The following is a 16,818-nucleotide window of genomic DNA, read 5'->3' as shown; positions in this document are numbered from 1 at the left end:
TCCTCGTCAGTGGCCAGTAATTAGTAACAATTTTAATAACTACAAAAATATATTACATTTGATAGATGTCTTCTCTCACATTGTCCCACAAAAATATTAATATAGTGTAGATAACGTTACTAATTGGTTCTGTTAAGTGTCCATTTCAGTCATTAAACACATTTAACATTCACTTTTATTATGATTACACTAATTTAATTTAATTTGTTTTTTTTTTTTTTTTTGGGGGGGGGGGGGGACACAAAATGTAACGGAATAATTACTTTCCCTGGTAATTAGTTACTTTTATGACAAAGTAACTCCGTTACTAACTCAGTTACTTTTTGGGAAAAGTAACTAGTAACTATAACTAATTACTTTTTGAAAGTAACGTGCCCAACACTGGTCGTTAGACGGCGCAAACAGTGACATCAGTGACCTTTTAAGCGGTAGTCTCACGACCCGGATAGTAAACAATAAACATGAAGTCGTTAGTGTTGCTGGTCTTGGTGCTGTGGCTTGTTGTCACCGACAACGCGAACAGATACTGGCAAGAGCGTATAGATGAGGCGAGGCGCATAAGGCTTCAGAAATTCTTGTAATTCGTAATTCTTCTCCTTCCGGGTTTGCGGTGTTTACAGATCCCAGCATGCTTGCGGGGCGTGTGTGGACATGTGAGGACACTCCTCCTCACCAATCAGTGCACAGGGGAGTGTCTGCTCACGCCCCTAGCCCCACTCAGCTCGCTTTGGCTCGCTTCAGCCCCACTCCAAAATGGTGCGAGTTTTAGGGGCTAAGCAGGGCTGAAGCGAGCCAAGTCGTGCTGGTTTTTGGTAGTCGAAACGCGAGCCGTGTCGGGCTGAAGTGAGCTGAAGTGAGCTGAAAAAGGGTAGTGGAAAAGGGCCAATAGAGCAGAAATCTGTGAGCAGAAGATTCGGGATATAGTTGGAGATCATCTGCCTCAAGGTTTAACATGTTATGCACTTTTTCGGATGCTTTTCCGCTCATCATGTTTGTAAATTGTGTTTTTTCCGAGTGTTAATCAAGAAGCAAGCTGACACGTTGTCCGACTGTAATGCAGAAATCCCAGAACTATTGTTGAAGGTGCAATTAATGATATTTTATGTTTTTAAGAGCTGACTTCTATCACTGTTAAAGGAGAACTGAAGTCATTTTTAAACTTGCTTTATTTCTTAATTAACGTGTTATTCAATTACGTTTTCGGTTTTCGTAACCTTATATCGTGACTCGTATTGGCAACTAATCGCAATTAAATATTATATTTATCGGCCTATTCGGTTTTTAGCCGTGTTGAATTTAGTTCGTTTGGTCCACGGCAGGCGTCGCTTATCCGCGCGATCTTCACGAGACTTGTGCGAGACTTCAAAACGTGAAGTGTCAGCCAGGTGTCCGTGCCGCCATTTTGAAAACTGTTTTCCAAACTAAGGTGGGGTTTACATTAGACCGTATCAGCGGATCATCAGATTAACATTTTTAAAATGATTAGCGTGCACACAGCAACACCAATACACGATTCGCGTGCACACAGCAACACCAATACACGGATACGCTCGGCTCCGCAGGCATCCTGCGCTCCAAATCACTCCGCCCTGAACAGCGAGTGCCCTCTGGAGGGTGCGCACTCCGGCCCTGCGCAGCTCACAGAGCGCGCGAGTGAAGCGCACGAGCAGTGATTCGGGACTGAGCCGCTGTGTGTGTGATCTCAGTGCATATCACTTACCACTTGCAAGTGGAAGGATGGCAAGCCTAAAGACAATCATAACTACACAATGGGCAGTATTTGCATCAGTATTTGCAGTATTTTCATACTTTTATACTCTTTAATGAAAGGTGATACAAGGCGGAAGTCCGCGCCGTTTTTCAGCAGTCGCGTCACATGACCAACACCAGCGAATCAGGAAGGTGGATGCCACAGTGACGTTGTCCAATGACGACGCCAGCTAGAACTCAGCACAGCGTATCCGCGTATTCTCAATGTTTACACAGCACCGGACCAGACACGATCTGGATTGAATATGTGGACCCTGGCGGATTCCCGTTTCCCGGCGTTTCCAGGCGTTTTAATGTAAACGGACAGTGCATCCGCGAAGAAAACGAGACAGATACGGTCTAATGTAAACTTGGCCTAAATATTGCACAAAAACGAGTTTAAATGACGATTACTGCCTACTTTTTTTCAAACTTTCCTGATTGCTATCAAAACAAACACAACTTCCGGCTTGATTACATCAGCATTCGAAAGCGCGTCTTTTGACAACGTTGGCAGATGTCGGTCACTTTGATTTCCGCTGTACGTTTTACTTCCGTCCTACGATGTCTCGCACAGGTCTCAATGAATCTCGTTTACCGCCATCGCTTCGACATATGGACTGATATATTACAGAGCGTATTTCAAACACTCATAACTTGCTATAGCAGCGACAAAATAGCGATCAAAAATGCATTCCGATATTTATAAAATGAGATCAATAGAATTTTGATAATAAAAAAATTTGCCTTCAGTTCTCATTTAAGCCAAACATGCACGATTGTTCGTGTTTTAACAGTCCCAAACTTCTTTTTGCTTATTTCACCCTAGGCAGGTCATTTGGAGGAGATTTGGCACTGGTGTGATTGTGCAAGACTCGAGATAACATTGACACAGTGCTATAAAACGGAAAGACGTGGTTGAACTGCTGAATGTCTCACCTCGACGCAGTCATGGACATAGGAACTGCGATTCTGATTATTGGTTTTGCTGCTTTGGTTGCAGCTTTTTGTTTGTTGGTCATCGGATTGGTGTTTTCAGAGGTAATGAACTCTGAAATTCCTCCTGGAGTTAGTAATCATGGAAAACTTCACCTTTTGCACTGCTGGATGGTTGGGATAGCAGTCGGGGTGAGTGTGTGCATGCGACTTGTTGACTTGTTGAGAAATTCCCCAAACGTGGAATATATTATGCTGTATATCATGTATACTTTATACAATATACGCATTATTATATAAGCATTACATTTTGGATGCCTGTTGCAATTTGAATGCCCGAGTTTAACCCAGTTGTACATTAACCTCTGTCTGTCATCATGTTCGTCTTTCATTACCCGAGTTTGCATTCGTGCTACAGGACAAAGTTATTGGATAACTCACTGCTTGATTCAAAGTCCATCCAAGTGAATATGTTCTGCATAAAAATAAAAAAGTAGGATTTTCAAAAAGCTTCATGATTATTTACATTATTTCACTGTTCCATTTGTTTAATCATATAAACCATCCATTATTAAAGTCACAATCTGTAAGCTTTTAAATTATAAAGTTGACCACGCTTGCTGATAGGGATATAATCACAGAATCAAGGGCAACGAAGAGTCTGATTGATATTTAAACACACTGAAACAGTTCAAGGTCAAAAACATAACCAGTCATTATTCTTTGATAAGTTTGAGAGTTCGCTGCTAAAATCCAGAGGAACATGCCGAATAATAAACCCTTTAATGGTTTTAATGCCCCAGAAATGACTTCTACATCTTTCCCCTCATTAAATATGCCATTATCTATGAATATATTATATTATATATATATATATATATATATATATATATATATATATATATATATATATATATATATATATATATATATATATATGAATATGCAAATAAAAAAAGAACACCTGAGCTTCACACCAAAGAAAGGAAAAGGGAAGGAAATGATTCACTGATAAACATTCCTAATAATGTTATCATTTGTCACTGTGCTAGTTCTTGACACAAAACCCCCAAAATCTTTCATATAATATGTGGCAAGTTGTTCGATAATTCGTCTGATTACAAAACAATCCATTTAGCAGATTATACACTCGTTAGCTAGCTAATGTAGCCCTTGATATCTTAGTTGTTGATTTTTAAATAGTTAGATAATCTAACATTCTCACGAACTAAAATCAACTGCTGAACAACATAGCTATTATTGTCGCTATAGTTAACGAATATTAAGAAAAACATGAAACCTGTAGCGGTGAATGATAGCGAAGTCAGCTAGAATGCTAGTGTTTTGAGGTCACTGACACTGATCCTAGGTGAAAGTTAAGGGGTGAATGCTTCAGAAAATGTTTGAAACGTTCAAATTTTCAATCAATATTGCTAAGTTTCAGAACTTATATGGGTGTGATGGTCAGGTGCTGGGTGCGATTTGCTGGGGGGGATGGTGGGGATCATCCCCCCCTCTGGTTTTTATCTCTGCTGAAAAAAAAAATCCTCAAGGACAACCCCGTCAATAAAACAAACAAACCAAAAAAAAAGTTGACATGACAGGCATGTTGTGACACAGTTTTCTATGGTCTACATTGCACTCACTTTCAAAATGACCCGAAGTGGCAGCTTTGATGTTCACGAACGTCCCCAGCAAATAGATACATTGTAGATAATAACAATATCTTTGCATTCTATACGGAAATTAGCATTGCATTTTTTTTTTATTTGGGGCTTTTTCCAGCTTTATTGGATAGGACAGTGTAGAGACAGGAAATAAGCGGGAGAGAGACAGGGAGGGATCAGGAAATGACCTCAGGTCAGAATCAAACCCAGGTCCCCGGATTTATGGTATGGCACCTTATCCACCTGAGCCACAAATCGCATCCTTACTGATGAACGCAACAGAATGAATGTATCCACACTGAACAGCCTTCTTTTCCTCGCTGTCAATGGGCCAGACGTGCGTTCTTTCCCTGCTGAGAAATTCGCAGAAATGTGGATTAAAGAAGGGCGAAACGCGGCGGATAGTGCACCGACGGGAAAGCAGAAAAGGCCACATGAACTGCGCCATCAGAGCAAACTGTTCATTTAGTATTCATGTATTTTAGTGATTTTCGAGTCACTGTCCATTTAATCCGGAGGGAGAGAAACATCACAGCAACGCGACAAGCAGTGCAAACTTTGTTGTGTGTTAGTGTTCGTGTATTTAGTCAGAGAGATAGGAAGATGAATTTACTGTACTATCTCTGGTTTAGTGTTCGTTTTCATTTAGTGTTATTCATTTGATATCATCGGATGTTATTGAGCTGTTAGCCTATTGTTACCTTAATTTTGTGACATTTCATGATAAAAAAAAAAAAATCCCCCCTTCTGGTTTTTTGACAAATCGCACCCTGGTCAGGTGTGTACATACTTTTTGCTAATACAGTACATGTATCTATTAGTCAATAGCATTAGTTCGCTAACCATTTTAGCATGCAGGTCCTAAAAGTTTCGAAGTAATCCTCTAATTTAATGCATTTATTGACATCACAATGTGAGCTTATACGTGGCCCCTTTATATATATATATATATATATATATATATATATATATATATATATATATATATATATATATAAAAGTTAATCCACAAAATCGAGTCGTACATGAGCTGATAGCCGACATGGTGCTACGCGCTTCATCGGCTATAATCCATGTATGACGAGATTGAGTGGGAAAACTGTTTTATTCTCTCAACATTCACTGGATTTTGAGAAACAGAGCATTTTTATTTTTATTATTTGCAAATTCGATAAATGAAAACTTTATACAGAACGTCCAACAAAATCATTTCCGCTTTGAAAGTAAACAAACCGCCGAAATAACAGGAGCAATTTGTGGAAAATGCTATCATAATAATTCTTGGAAAATTAAAAAAAAGGTACGTCCTTACCATCAAATACTTTTATTCCATATTTTATTGCTTATTTTTGTATTTTTTTGGGTTTTGTTTTCATGTAGAGCTTTTATTTCATCCTCGGTTGGTTCACCAACACGCTCCGCCATTTTCTTCTTCTTTTTTAGTTTTTTTTTTGGCAGTTGGCAAACCAACTTAAAGGTGCATTACTGCCATCGACTGGGCTGGAGTGTGCAAGGAGATATTGGGGAGAAAAAAATATATATATTGTTTTTGCTATTTCGGTGTCTTTTAAATACTTGATAACAAAGCTGCCATTTTGTTTTTCTCAACTCACACTCACGGTATATGCGCTGATATCCTAGTAGTAGAGTAGCTAATCAGAGCGTGCGATTGCTCATATCCAGAGAATGTGGATCGAATTATTAAAAAAAAAAAAGATATATACGTATAGTATGAACCAATCTGTCCATTTTCCTCTGAGCTCTCTTATCAACAAGGTGTTTGTTTCCACCCACAGAACTGTCACTCACTCACTCAAGGCCAATTTATGCTGACAGCCCAGTCCTTGCAGACAGCGTCGCAGATAGCGTCTGCGTAGCCCCCCCACCTTCGCAGACGCTCTGCGCGCACCTCCCAAAAATTGTGACCACCGCAGAAGCCTCGCAGACAGCGTCGCAGACAAGAGGGCTCTGATTGGTCCACTCTACATCCGCTGTACACGCACTTCCGCTTCCCTACTTTCCCGGTTTGGTTTGTTTTCACGACCGCCATTTTTAAAAACACGAGCGAAGATGGAGCAGCACGAAGAGCGGTTGATTGAGGAAGTGAGGAAGTACGTACATCTATACGACTCCAGTTCTAGTCATTATAAGTAACCGGAGGATAAACACTCCACTAACCACACCCACCAACTACTTCTAGCGATTTCGCGACTTCGCGCCCCCTTGCGTTGTGGCGGTGAAGAACATCGCGCACGCCTATTACTCCCCGCTCAACGATAAATTACAACTGTCTGCGAAAAGCTATCTGCGAAAGCCTTGTTGCAAGAGCATGCAGAGGCCTTCAGTGTTTTATGTTTTTCTTTTCAACCTTTATATGCTCCCACTTGGGCAAATTATCAATAAAAATTCAATTTTGTATCACTGCTATGCAGATGACACCCAGATTTATTTTGCTCTATCACCTAATGATTATGCCCCCCTTGAATGTCTCTACCAGTGTATCGATCAAATCAATAGCTGGATGTCACAAAATTTTCTTCAGCTGAACACAGATAAAGCAGAAGTAATTCTATTTGGGAAAAAAAGATGAAAGACTCAGGATTACCACTATTCTTGACACAAAAGGGATTAAAACTAAAGAAATGGTTAAAAATCTTGGTGTTTTCATTGACAGCGAGCTAAACTTTGACAGTCACATGAAAGCAATCACTAAAACGGCATTTTATCACCTAAAAAACATTTCCAAACTAAGAGGACTTATGTCAAAAAATGATCTGGAAAAACTAATACATGCCTTCATCTCTAGTAGGGTTGATTACTGCAATGGCCTTTTCACAGGCCTGCCAAAAAAGACCATCAAACGACTTCAGCTGGTTCAAAATGCAGCAGCTAGGGTTCTCACACGAACAAAAAGAACAGAGCACATTACTCCAATTCTAAGGTCCCTTCACTGGCTTCCAGTAAGCTACAGAATTGACTTTAAAGCATTGCTGCTGGTGTACAAATCTCTAAATGGTACAGGGCCCAATTACCTCTCTGATATGTTGCAGCGGCCTAACCCAATCAGATCTACCAGATCAAAACAGAAAAATTTACTGTTAAAACCTGTTGTTAAAACAAAGTGTGGTGAAGCAGCTTTTAGCTACTATGCAGTACAGCTATGGAACCAACTCCCAGAGGACATCAAAAATGCTCCTGCTGTTGGCAGCTTCAAATCTAGATTAAAGACCAAGCTGTTTTCAGATGCTTTCTGTTAAATAATTAATATTGTCTTCTTTACATTTTTTATAATCTTTACTTTCTCTGCATGTTTTAAATTTACTTTAACTTTATTCTATTTTATTCTTTATTCTATTCTGCTGGTTACTTTTTTCTCCTCCTATTTGAACTACTTTATTATTTTATTTCTACTATTGTTTAATTCTTATTATTTTCTTTTAATTCTTTTAATTTCTTTTAATTAATTGTTTTAGAATAAAAATAAAATTATTTTATGTAATTTTATTTCTCTATTGTTTACTGTTTTTGTTTTTACTTCTGTAAAGCACATTGAACTGCCATTGTGTATGAAATGTGCTATATAAATAAACTTGCCTTGCCTTGCCTTGCCTTTCGCACCATTCTGTACGGTATAAACTCTAGAGACTGTTGTGTGTGAAAACCCCAGGAGATCAGCAGCTTCTGAAATACTCAAACCAGTCCATCTGGCTCAAACCAACACCCATGCCACAGTGAAAGAAAGTCACACTTTGATATCACAATTTTTCCAATTCTGATGTTTGAAGTGATGTGAACATGAACTGAAGCTCTTGATTTGTATCTGTATGACTTGATATATTGTGCTGCTGTCAAGGGATCGGCTGATTAGAGAACTGCATCAAACTGCAGGTGTGTGGGTGTACCTGATGGATGCACCTAATGTACCTAAGTGGCCGGTGCATGTGCGTGTGTATATATAGTAGTATGAAGAAAGTGTCAGTTTAAATGGAAAATCTTTTTTTTTTGATAAATCTTATGACAGGGTCGTATCTTCGAGCGCCTGGGTTTGTGTCATCAGGTGAATTTTACTCGATGGTGTCTGGATCACTTAATTGGCCGTAAACGCCCCCCTCCTGCTGGACTCCGCATTAAAGACTCAACCTTTGCTGGAGTGCCAGTGAGGATCTACGAGCCCACAGCTGTTTCAGAACACAAAAGACGAGGACTCATGTATTTTCATGGAGGAGGATGGGTCATTGGCAGCATTGGTAAGACACCCAGCTTATTTGTTTGTTTGTTTGTTTTGTATGAATGATCAGTAACTTTATCTTTTCTACACCTTCTTTAGACTTGTATGATCAAGTTTGCCGGCACATTGCAAAAGAGAGTGATACTGTTGTCGTATCTGTTGGGTAAGAAATGCAAAACATCTCATCTCATTATCTGTAGCCGCTTTATCCTGTTCTACAGGGTCGCAGGCAAGCTGGAGCCTATCCCAGCTGACTACGGGCGAAAGGCGGGGTACACAAGTCGCCAGGTCATCACAGGGCTGACACATAGACACAGACAACCATTCACACCTACGGTCAATTTAGAGTCATCAGTTAACCTAACCTGCATGTCTTTGGACTGTGGGGGAAACCGGAGCACCCGGAGGAAACCCACGCGGACACGGGGAGAACATGCAAACTCCACACAGAAAGGCCCTCGCCGGCCACGGGGCTCGAACCTGGACCTTCTTGCTGTGAGGCGACAGCGCTAACCACTACACCGCCATGCCACCTCATGTTATATCATTTGGGAGAATTTGTGAGGATGGGAAACCATCCCATTATTCTCGCCGCCAAACATCTCTTTAAAAAAAAAATTACAATTATAACTTTCAAAAATGTTTTTATGCAAGAATTTTGAAGAACGTTTGGAATGTAATTATTTAAATCGATTAATTAATTAATGTGTTATACAGTATTTATTAAATAGTAAACTTAAATTAAATATAAATGAAAACAGGAATTTCAGAAATTCAAAATAATTTTATTTGAATTGTGTTGCATAAGAAAAGTAAAATATCAAATTTCATATTCCATTTTTATGCCAAAGCAAAAATAAAATTGAAATGACAAATTGTCTCATTGAGAATCAAAATTGCTTTATGCTTTTAAACCTTTTAAAAACATACAGTGCCCTCCACAATTATTGCCACCCCTTGTAAAGATTAGCAAAAAGGGTGAGAAAAAAAATCCACCTTTTGGTGAAGTCGCTTCATCTCACACTGAAGAAAAAAAAGAGAAAAATCCAAAATTTAATTGAAATAAATATATTCAAAGAAAAACAAATCCCTCATCAGGAAAATTATTTTTAACAAAAACACGTGTGCCATTCAAATAAATTTGGGACGAGGGCGATTTAGGGCAAGTAATGAGGTAAAACAATTAAATAATGATGTGATTTGAAACAGGTGATTGTAATCCTGATTTGCTAGAAAATCAGTATCGGGGAAAAGCCTAGTCTTTTGCCACTTTTCCACTACAAACGCGGCTGAGTCGGGCTGAGCCATGCCGTGCTGAGTTGGGCTGAGCCGTGCCGTGCTGAGTTGGGCTGAGTCGAGCTGAGCGGGGCTATTGAAGTTGCATTTCGACTACAACCGCGCTGAACCGTGCTGGCTGGAAGTGGGTGGACACATTGGGTGGAGTTAGCGAAAGTGGGTGGACGTCACGTGATGTCGTTAAGCAGCGCAAACAGTGACATCAGTGATCTTTTAAGCGGTAGTCTCACAACCCGAATAGTAAACAATAAACATGGAGGACATGGAGTCGTTAGTGTTGCTGGTCTTGGTGCTGTGGCTTGTTGTCACCGACAACGCCAACAGATACTGGCAAGAGCGTATAGATGAGGCGAGGCGCATAAGGCTTCAGAAATTCTTGTAATTCGTAATTATTATTCTTCCAGGTTTACGGTGTTTACAGATCCCAGCGTGCTCGCGGGGCGTGTGTGGGCATGTGAGGACACTCCTCCTCACCAATCAGTGCACAGGGGAGTGTCTGCTCACGCCCCCAGCCTCACTCGGCTCGCTTTGGCTCGCTTCAGCCCCACTCCAAAACGGTGCGAGTTTTAGGGGCTAAGCAGGGCTGAAGCGAGCCGAGTCGTGCTGTTCTTTGGTAGTCAAAACGCGAGCCGTGTCGGGCTGAAGTGAGCTGAAAAAGGGTAGTGGAAAAGGGCCATTTGAGGAGCAAAGATGGGCTGAGGATCTCCAGTTTGTCAACAAATGCATGAGAAAATTATTGAAATGCTTAAAAACAATTTTCCTCAAAGAAAGATAGGAAGGGATTTGGATATTTCACCCTCTATGGTGCATGATATCATTAAACGATTCAAGGAATCTGGAGGAATTTAGGTGTGTCAAGGGCAAGGGCTCAAGCCAAAGCTGAACACCAGTGTTCTCTGATTCCTCAGACAGCACTGCATCAAGAACTGTCATTCATCTATAGCTGATATAACCATGGGCTTGGGATTACTTTGGTAAACCTTCGTCAAGCTACAGTATGGAGTTACATCCACAAACACCAGTTAAAACTTTATTGCGCAAAAAGGAAGCCTTATGTTAACTGTGTCCAGAAGTGCTGTCAACTTCTCTGGGCTCAGAGGTGTCTGGGATGGACCATCACCCAGTGGAAACATGTATTGTGGTCAGAAGAATCAGGATTCCAGGTCTTTTTGGAAGAAATGGATGCCATGTACTCTGGACTAAAGACAAAAAGGACCATCCAGACTGTTACCAGGAACAAGTCCAAAAGCCAGGGTGTGTCACAGTATGGGGTTGTGTCAGTGCCCTTGGTAAATGTAACTCACACTTCTGTGATGGAGCATTAATGCAGAAATGTACAGTGAGATTTTGGAGCAACATATCCTGCCTTCAAGATGACACCTTTTCCAGGGAGATTTCAACAAGACAATGCAAAACCACATTCTGCTCACATTACAAAGGCATAGCTGTGGAAGAAGAAGGTGTGACCTCTCTGTCCCCAATAGAGAATGTGTGGAGAATTTCGAAATGGAAAAATAAGACAATGACAACCTTGGACAATTGCACACCGTACGACCTGTTTGCAGGAAGAATGGGACAAAAATAACACCTGAAACACTTCATCACTCGGTGATTTTCAGTCCCTGAGCATCTTTTAAATGTTGTGAGAAGGAATGAACACATTTTTTGAAATGTGTTGTAAGAATTTAAACTGAAATAAGCATTTATTTTGAAAAGACAATACAGCTAATGATGTTAAATATCAAATAATGAGGGAAGCCATGGCCTAATAGTTAGAGAAGCAGCTTTGGGACCAAAAGGTCACCAGTTTGATTCCCTGGACCAGCAGGAATGGCTGAAGTGCCCTTGAGCAAGGCAACTAACCCCCAACTGCTCCCCAGGCTGCTCTGGGTATGTTGTACATCGCTCTGGATAAAAGCATCTGCTAAATGCCATTAATATAATGTAAATAATGTGCTGTTGTGTTGTTTTGAGTGCAATACAGGTTAAAAATTATTGTTTTCTGTTTTAATTTCAGTTTCAACATACCGTCCCAACGTTTTCTGATTTGGGGTTGTACATACAATTATTTTACACTTATAATCTTTTTTTTTTCAATAAGATTTGCATAATTTTTTTTCAAAGAAAATAATGTAGTAAGAAAGTAGTGATGAATAATTAATACGTAAATATTGTTTTAAAGTGACTGGTTTTAGGATTAATATTCAATAATCATATTTAACAGTTATTCCACGAAAACGAGTCGTACATGAGCTGATAGCCGATGAGGTGCATAGCTCTAAGTTGGCTATAATCCATGCACGACTCGATTTCATGGAATAACTGTTTTATTCTTTCCATATTCACTGGACTGTAAGAAATGGAGCATTTTTATTTTTTGCAAATTCGATAAATAAAAACTTTATACAAAACGCCTGACAAAATAATTTTCGCTTAGAATGTAAACAAACCAGTAAAATGGCAGGAGCAATTTGTGGAAAATGCTATAATAATAATAATAATAATAATAATAATCCTTGAAAAATAAAAAAGGTATGTTCTTATCATGAAGTACTTTCATTCCATATTTTATTGCTTTTTTTTTGTATTTTTGTGGGTTTTGTTCTCGAGAAGAGTTTTTATTTCAACCTCAGTTGGCTCAGCAAAACATGCCGCCATTTTGTTTTTCTCTACTCATGGTATATATTATGATCTGATATTCTAGTAGTAGAGTAGCCAATCAGAGCGCATGATTGCTCATATCCAGTGAATGTGGACAGAATAAATTGCGATATTTGTACTCAAAGTATTTTTTAAATGTTTGATTCATTCATTTGTGATGAAAGTATAATAAAACATTGTGCTCTTTGTTATCTGGATAGTTACAGACTCGCTCCTGAGCACCGGTTTCCTGCTGCATTGGATGACTGCGAGCTCGCTACGGATCATTTCCTATCTGTGGCGGCTGAGTTCAATGTGGACCCACTCCATGTGGCACTGGGAGGAGACAGTGCAGGCGGTAACCTGGCAGCCGCTCTCAGCCAGAGGCTGGCCACAAGCCCGGATAGGCATCTGCCATCACCCTGTGCCCTCGTCCTCATCTACCCGGCTTTGCAGATGGCCGATTTTAACCTGCCCTCTTATCAGCAGAACCATGCTGTGCCTGTATTGTTCCGTGCTCGTGTAGCCTTCTACTTCCTCCAGTACCTAAATGGTGACATGTCTGTGTGCCAGGATGTGCTCGAGGGCAGACATGTTCCCACCGAGCTAAAACTGCACTACAGCAAGTGGCTAGACCCCTCGAACCTCCCACTTGAATTCCAGGTTGGCACCCGAAAGCAGGTAGCGATGGCTCATGACGGTGAAGTGTATCACATCGTTAAAGATGGCCTTGAGCCAGGGATTTCACCTTTGCTCGCTGAGGATGAAGTGCTCCGCCGCACACCTCCCACTTTTATCCTGACCTGCCAGTATGATGTGCTGAGGGATGATGGGATTCTGTTCAGGAAGAGACTACAGGATCTGGGAGTCAAGGTCACATGGTATAACGTCCCTGATGGCTTCCATGGAATTATGAACTTGTTTAGCAAGGGCTGGTTAAGCTTCCCTGCTGCAGAGAGGGCCATGGAGCAGATTATCAGCTACATAAAGACACTCTGAGGCCTGAAAGTTCGACTCAAGCATGTTTTTTTTCACCATGTTCCCTGAATCTGTATTGTGTGTGATTAGCACAGGCAAGACCTTCAACATGTTTTCCTGCATGGAAGAAAGAACTGAAATGCTGTTTAATTAAAGGGTATAAAGGGTCATCCAAGTTGGTGTCAATAACTACTTGTACAAAAACATACATTTTTGCTGAAATTTTTCAGTCAAAGGTCACAGTGTGTTTGGTCAGCGCCCCGACTGGTGTACAGTCTGATTATAGACCCCTTCGCATGTTTGTAAACAAACCGACCGTTGCCAGGATGCGCGCGCAACCTGGACTCAGAAACAATGGCGCTGCCCATAGACCGGCATTATGAGCTGTCAGATTATGCAAAACAATTGTCATTACAAGATCAAGAACGCTACATAAATAAGTTAACTCTAACAAGTGGACATCGCCTACCGGATCCGTATTTAATTAAAGAGTGGACGGACGATGTTAGTAAGTTCCCTGGTATACAATGGCCAGATATATACTCGTACCTTATTGACAAGACTTCAGTGTACACCCACGAAAAACTTCGTGCCTACAAGTCTTTAGACACATAGGATTATGTTATGATGGCACAAAATCTGGACTGCTTGAGTCAAGCGAGACCTCTCCGACAAACAAAATTGCATGCAAAGCTAAGCTAACATGCTAACAATATTCATTACATTGTGTAACTATGACCCAGCTAATCAGACAAACGTTACCAAAGTATTTTGCTACATCAATAAACGAAGACTAGAAAGAATAAAAAAGAAAGATTTAATAAATAGCCTGATCTTACCTGTGATGGAGTGGGCGCTGCAAACCCGCGCATAGTGCTTTCATCCCAGTCTACACGTTTGATGGCTTGAAGTCATAGACGTCGACGAATTTTTTGGAATGGGTGAGATCCTGCTGGAATTCTGTACATTTTAACCCCATCACTGCTACGATTCTGACACCCGACAACACAACAACTAGGCATTTCTTCCAAATATTTCTTCTCGTCTCTACCGTCGCTGAGTCTTTTTTGGGTCCAGGCTGCGTGTGCAATTTCCTCTTACGTATGAATGACGTTTACTGCGAAGGGGTCTATTGTGTCAAAATAGCTTTTGCATAAAGACGATATTAATAAAAACATCTTGTTATCTTTCAAAGTGTTAAAGTGTTGTTTATCCATGCATGAAATATGAGGTTTCTCTGTCTTTTTGTTGTGACGCACTCAAAAACTGAATAGACGTGTCACCTTGGGACTTGTTTACAGCCGGATAGAACTCCAGATGTAATGTCGCCAAGTACTGTTACGAAATAAATAAATAGGGCGGCACGGTGGTGTAGTGGTTAGCACTGTCGCCTCACAGCAAGAAGGTCCAGGTTCGAGCCCCGTGGCCGGCGAGGGCCTTTCTGTGCGGAGTTTGCATGTTCTCCCCGTGTCCGCGTGGGTTTCCTCCGGGTGCTCCGGTTTCCCCCACAGTCCAAAGACATGCAGGTTAGGTTAACTGGTGACTCTAAATTGAGCGTAGGTGTGAATGTGAGTGTGAATGGTTGTCTGTGTCTATGTGTCAGCCCTGTGATGACCTGGCGACTTGTCCAGGGTGTACCCCGCCTTTCGCCCGTAGTCAGCTGGGATAGGCTCCAGCTTGCCTGCGACCCTGTAGAACAGGATAAAGCGGCTAGAGATAATGAGATGAGATGAAATAAATAAATAAATGTTTCAAAAAGGCAACAAAAATACAGGAGATGAGTACAAAAACAGTTATATCATGGTTTATTTAGAAAATTAAACATTTTCGAATCATGATCTTTTTTGGTCCATGTCTGTCCTTTCATTTAAGTGAGTAGTCAATGGTATGGAGTACTTAAATCCTGAGACCGTAAGACTTAAATTGACTTCGTAAAAACTCCCAAACAAACAGGAAATGACTCGATTTTGATTAAGCTTGATGATGAACATTGAAAAAGCTCTCTATAAATACAACCCCAGTTCCAAAAAAAGTTGGGATGCTCATCTCATTATCTCTAGCCACTTTATCCTTCTACAGGGTCGCAGGCAAGCTGGAGCCTATCCCAGCTGACTACGGGCGAAAGGCAGGGTACACCCTGGACAAGTTGCCAGGTCATCACAGGGCTGACACATAGACACAGACAACCATTCACACTCACATTCACACCTACGGTCAATTTAGAGTCACCAGTTAACCTAACCTGCATGTCTTTGGACTGTGGGGGAAACCGGAGCACCCGGAGGAAACCCACGCGGACAACATGCAAACTCCGCACAGAAAGGCCCTCGCCGGCCACGGGGCTCAAACCCGGACCTTCTTGCTGTGAGGCGACAGCGCTAACCACTACACCACCGTGCTGCCCAGGTTGGGATGTTGTGTAAACTAAATAAAAACAGAATGCAATAATTTGCAAATCATGGAAAACTATATTTAATTGAAAATAGTACAAAGTCGACATATCAATAGAATAGACTAGAATAGGTCTTTATTGTCATTGTCACAACTACAACGAAATTTAAAGTGCTCTCCAGTCAGTGCCTCATTCACTGAGTCTCTAAAATATAATTTAAGTTAAAAAGAATACACAGAAAACATGTAACAGTATTAGCAGCATACATGAACACACAGTCAAACACACCCAGTCATTGCAAAAAAAGACAGTACAGACATACAGTTGTCATATGAACATACATCTACAGACATGCATACTTCCTGTCATTACGAACACACCCAGTCATCAAAAAAAAAGACAGTACGGACAGACAGTAACCATATGAACATACATTTGCACACATGCATACTTTGTCATTACATCGGTCTGTTTCACAGTCAGGTTTTGTATTGCACATTATTTAGCAGCATTGAGGGTTATTATTGCAGTTGGATAAAAACCGTGTCTGAGTCTATTTGTCCTTGTGTATATTGATCTGTACCATCTGCCTGAAGGCAGCAATTCAAACAGGGAGTGACCGGGATGGTAGGTGTCTTTTATAATGTTCTGTGCTTTTTTGAGACAACGAGAACTGTGTAATTCCTCCAGTGTGGGAAGAGAGCAGCCGACGATCTTTTGGGTGGTTTTGATGAACCTCTGGAGCGCTTTCCTCTGAGCCGCTGTGCAGCTGGTGTACCATACACACATGCAGTATGTTAGTATGCTCTCAATGGAGGCACGGTAGAAGGATACCAGCAGTCTTTGTGTGATGTTGTTCCTCCTGAGTATTCTCAGGAAATACAGTCTCTGCAGGGCCTTTTTCAGCAGCTCAGAGGTGTTCACGCTCCAGG

General features: G+C 40.8%; 1 protein-coding gene across 1 annotated transcript; it reads left to right on the top strand.

The window, feature by feature from the left end:
• The first annotated feature begins 2,697 nt into the window (after nt 1-2,697).
• Nucleotides 2,698-13,515, top strand: aadacl4 (arylacetamide deacetylase-like 4). The gene is made up of 4 exons (XM_060910335.1): nt 2,698-2,877; nt 8,374-8,599; nt 8,680-8,743; nt 12,738-13,515. The coding sequence occupies exons 1-4, from the start codon at nt 2,701-2,703 to the stop codon at nt 13,513-13,515; spliced, it is 1,245 nt and encodes a 414-aa protein (XP_060766318.1). The 5' UTR covers nt 2,698-2,700.
• The last annotated feature ends 3,303 nt before the right edge of the window (nt 13,516-16,818 follow it).

Source organism: Neoarius graeffei, chromosome 26 (genome assembly GCF_027579695.1).
Source record: "Neoarius graeffei isolate fNeoGra1 chromosome 26, fNeoGra1.pri, whole genome shotgun sequence".
NCBI classification, from domain to species: Eukaryota; Metazoa; Chordata; class Actinopteri; order Siluriformes; family Ariidae; genus Neoarius; species Neoarius graeffei.
The sequence above is the reverse complement of the archived record's forward strand: the minus strand, read 5'-3'. Positions and strand labels throughout refer to the sequence as shown.

What these genes read in the sequence shown, in the direction of transcription:
- aadacl4 (XM_060910335.1), top strand. Translation starts at nt 2,701, where the DNA reads ATGGACATAGGAACTGCGATTCTGATTATTGGTTTTGCTGCTTTGGTT. An exon ending in ATGGGTCATTGGCAGCATTG is followed by an intron (nt 8,600 to 8,679) that starts GTAAGACACCCA and finishes CACCTTCTTTAG; the next exon opens with ACTTGTATGATCAAGTTTGC. An exon ending in ACTGTTGTCGTATCTGTTGG is followed by an intron (nt 8,744 to 12,737) that starts GTAAGAAATGCA and finishes TTATCTGGATAG; the next exon opens with TTACAGACTCGCTCCTGAGC.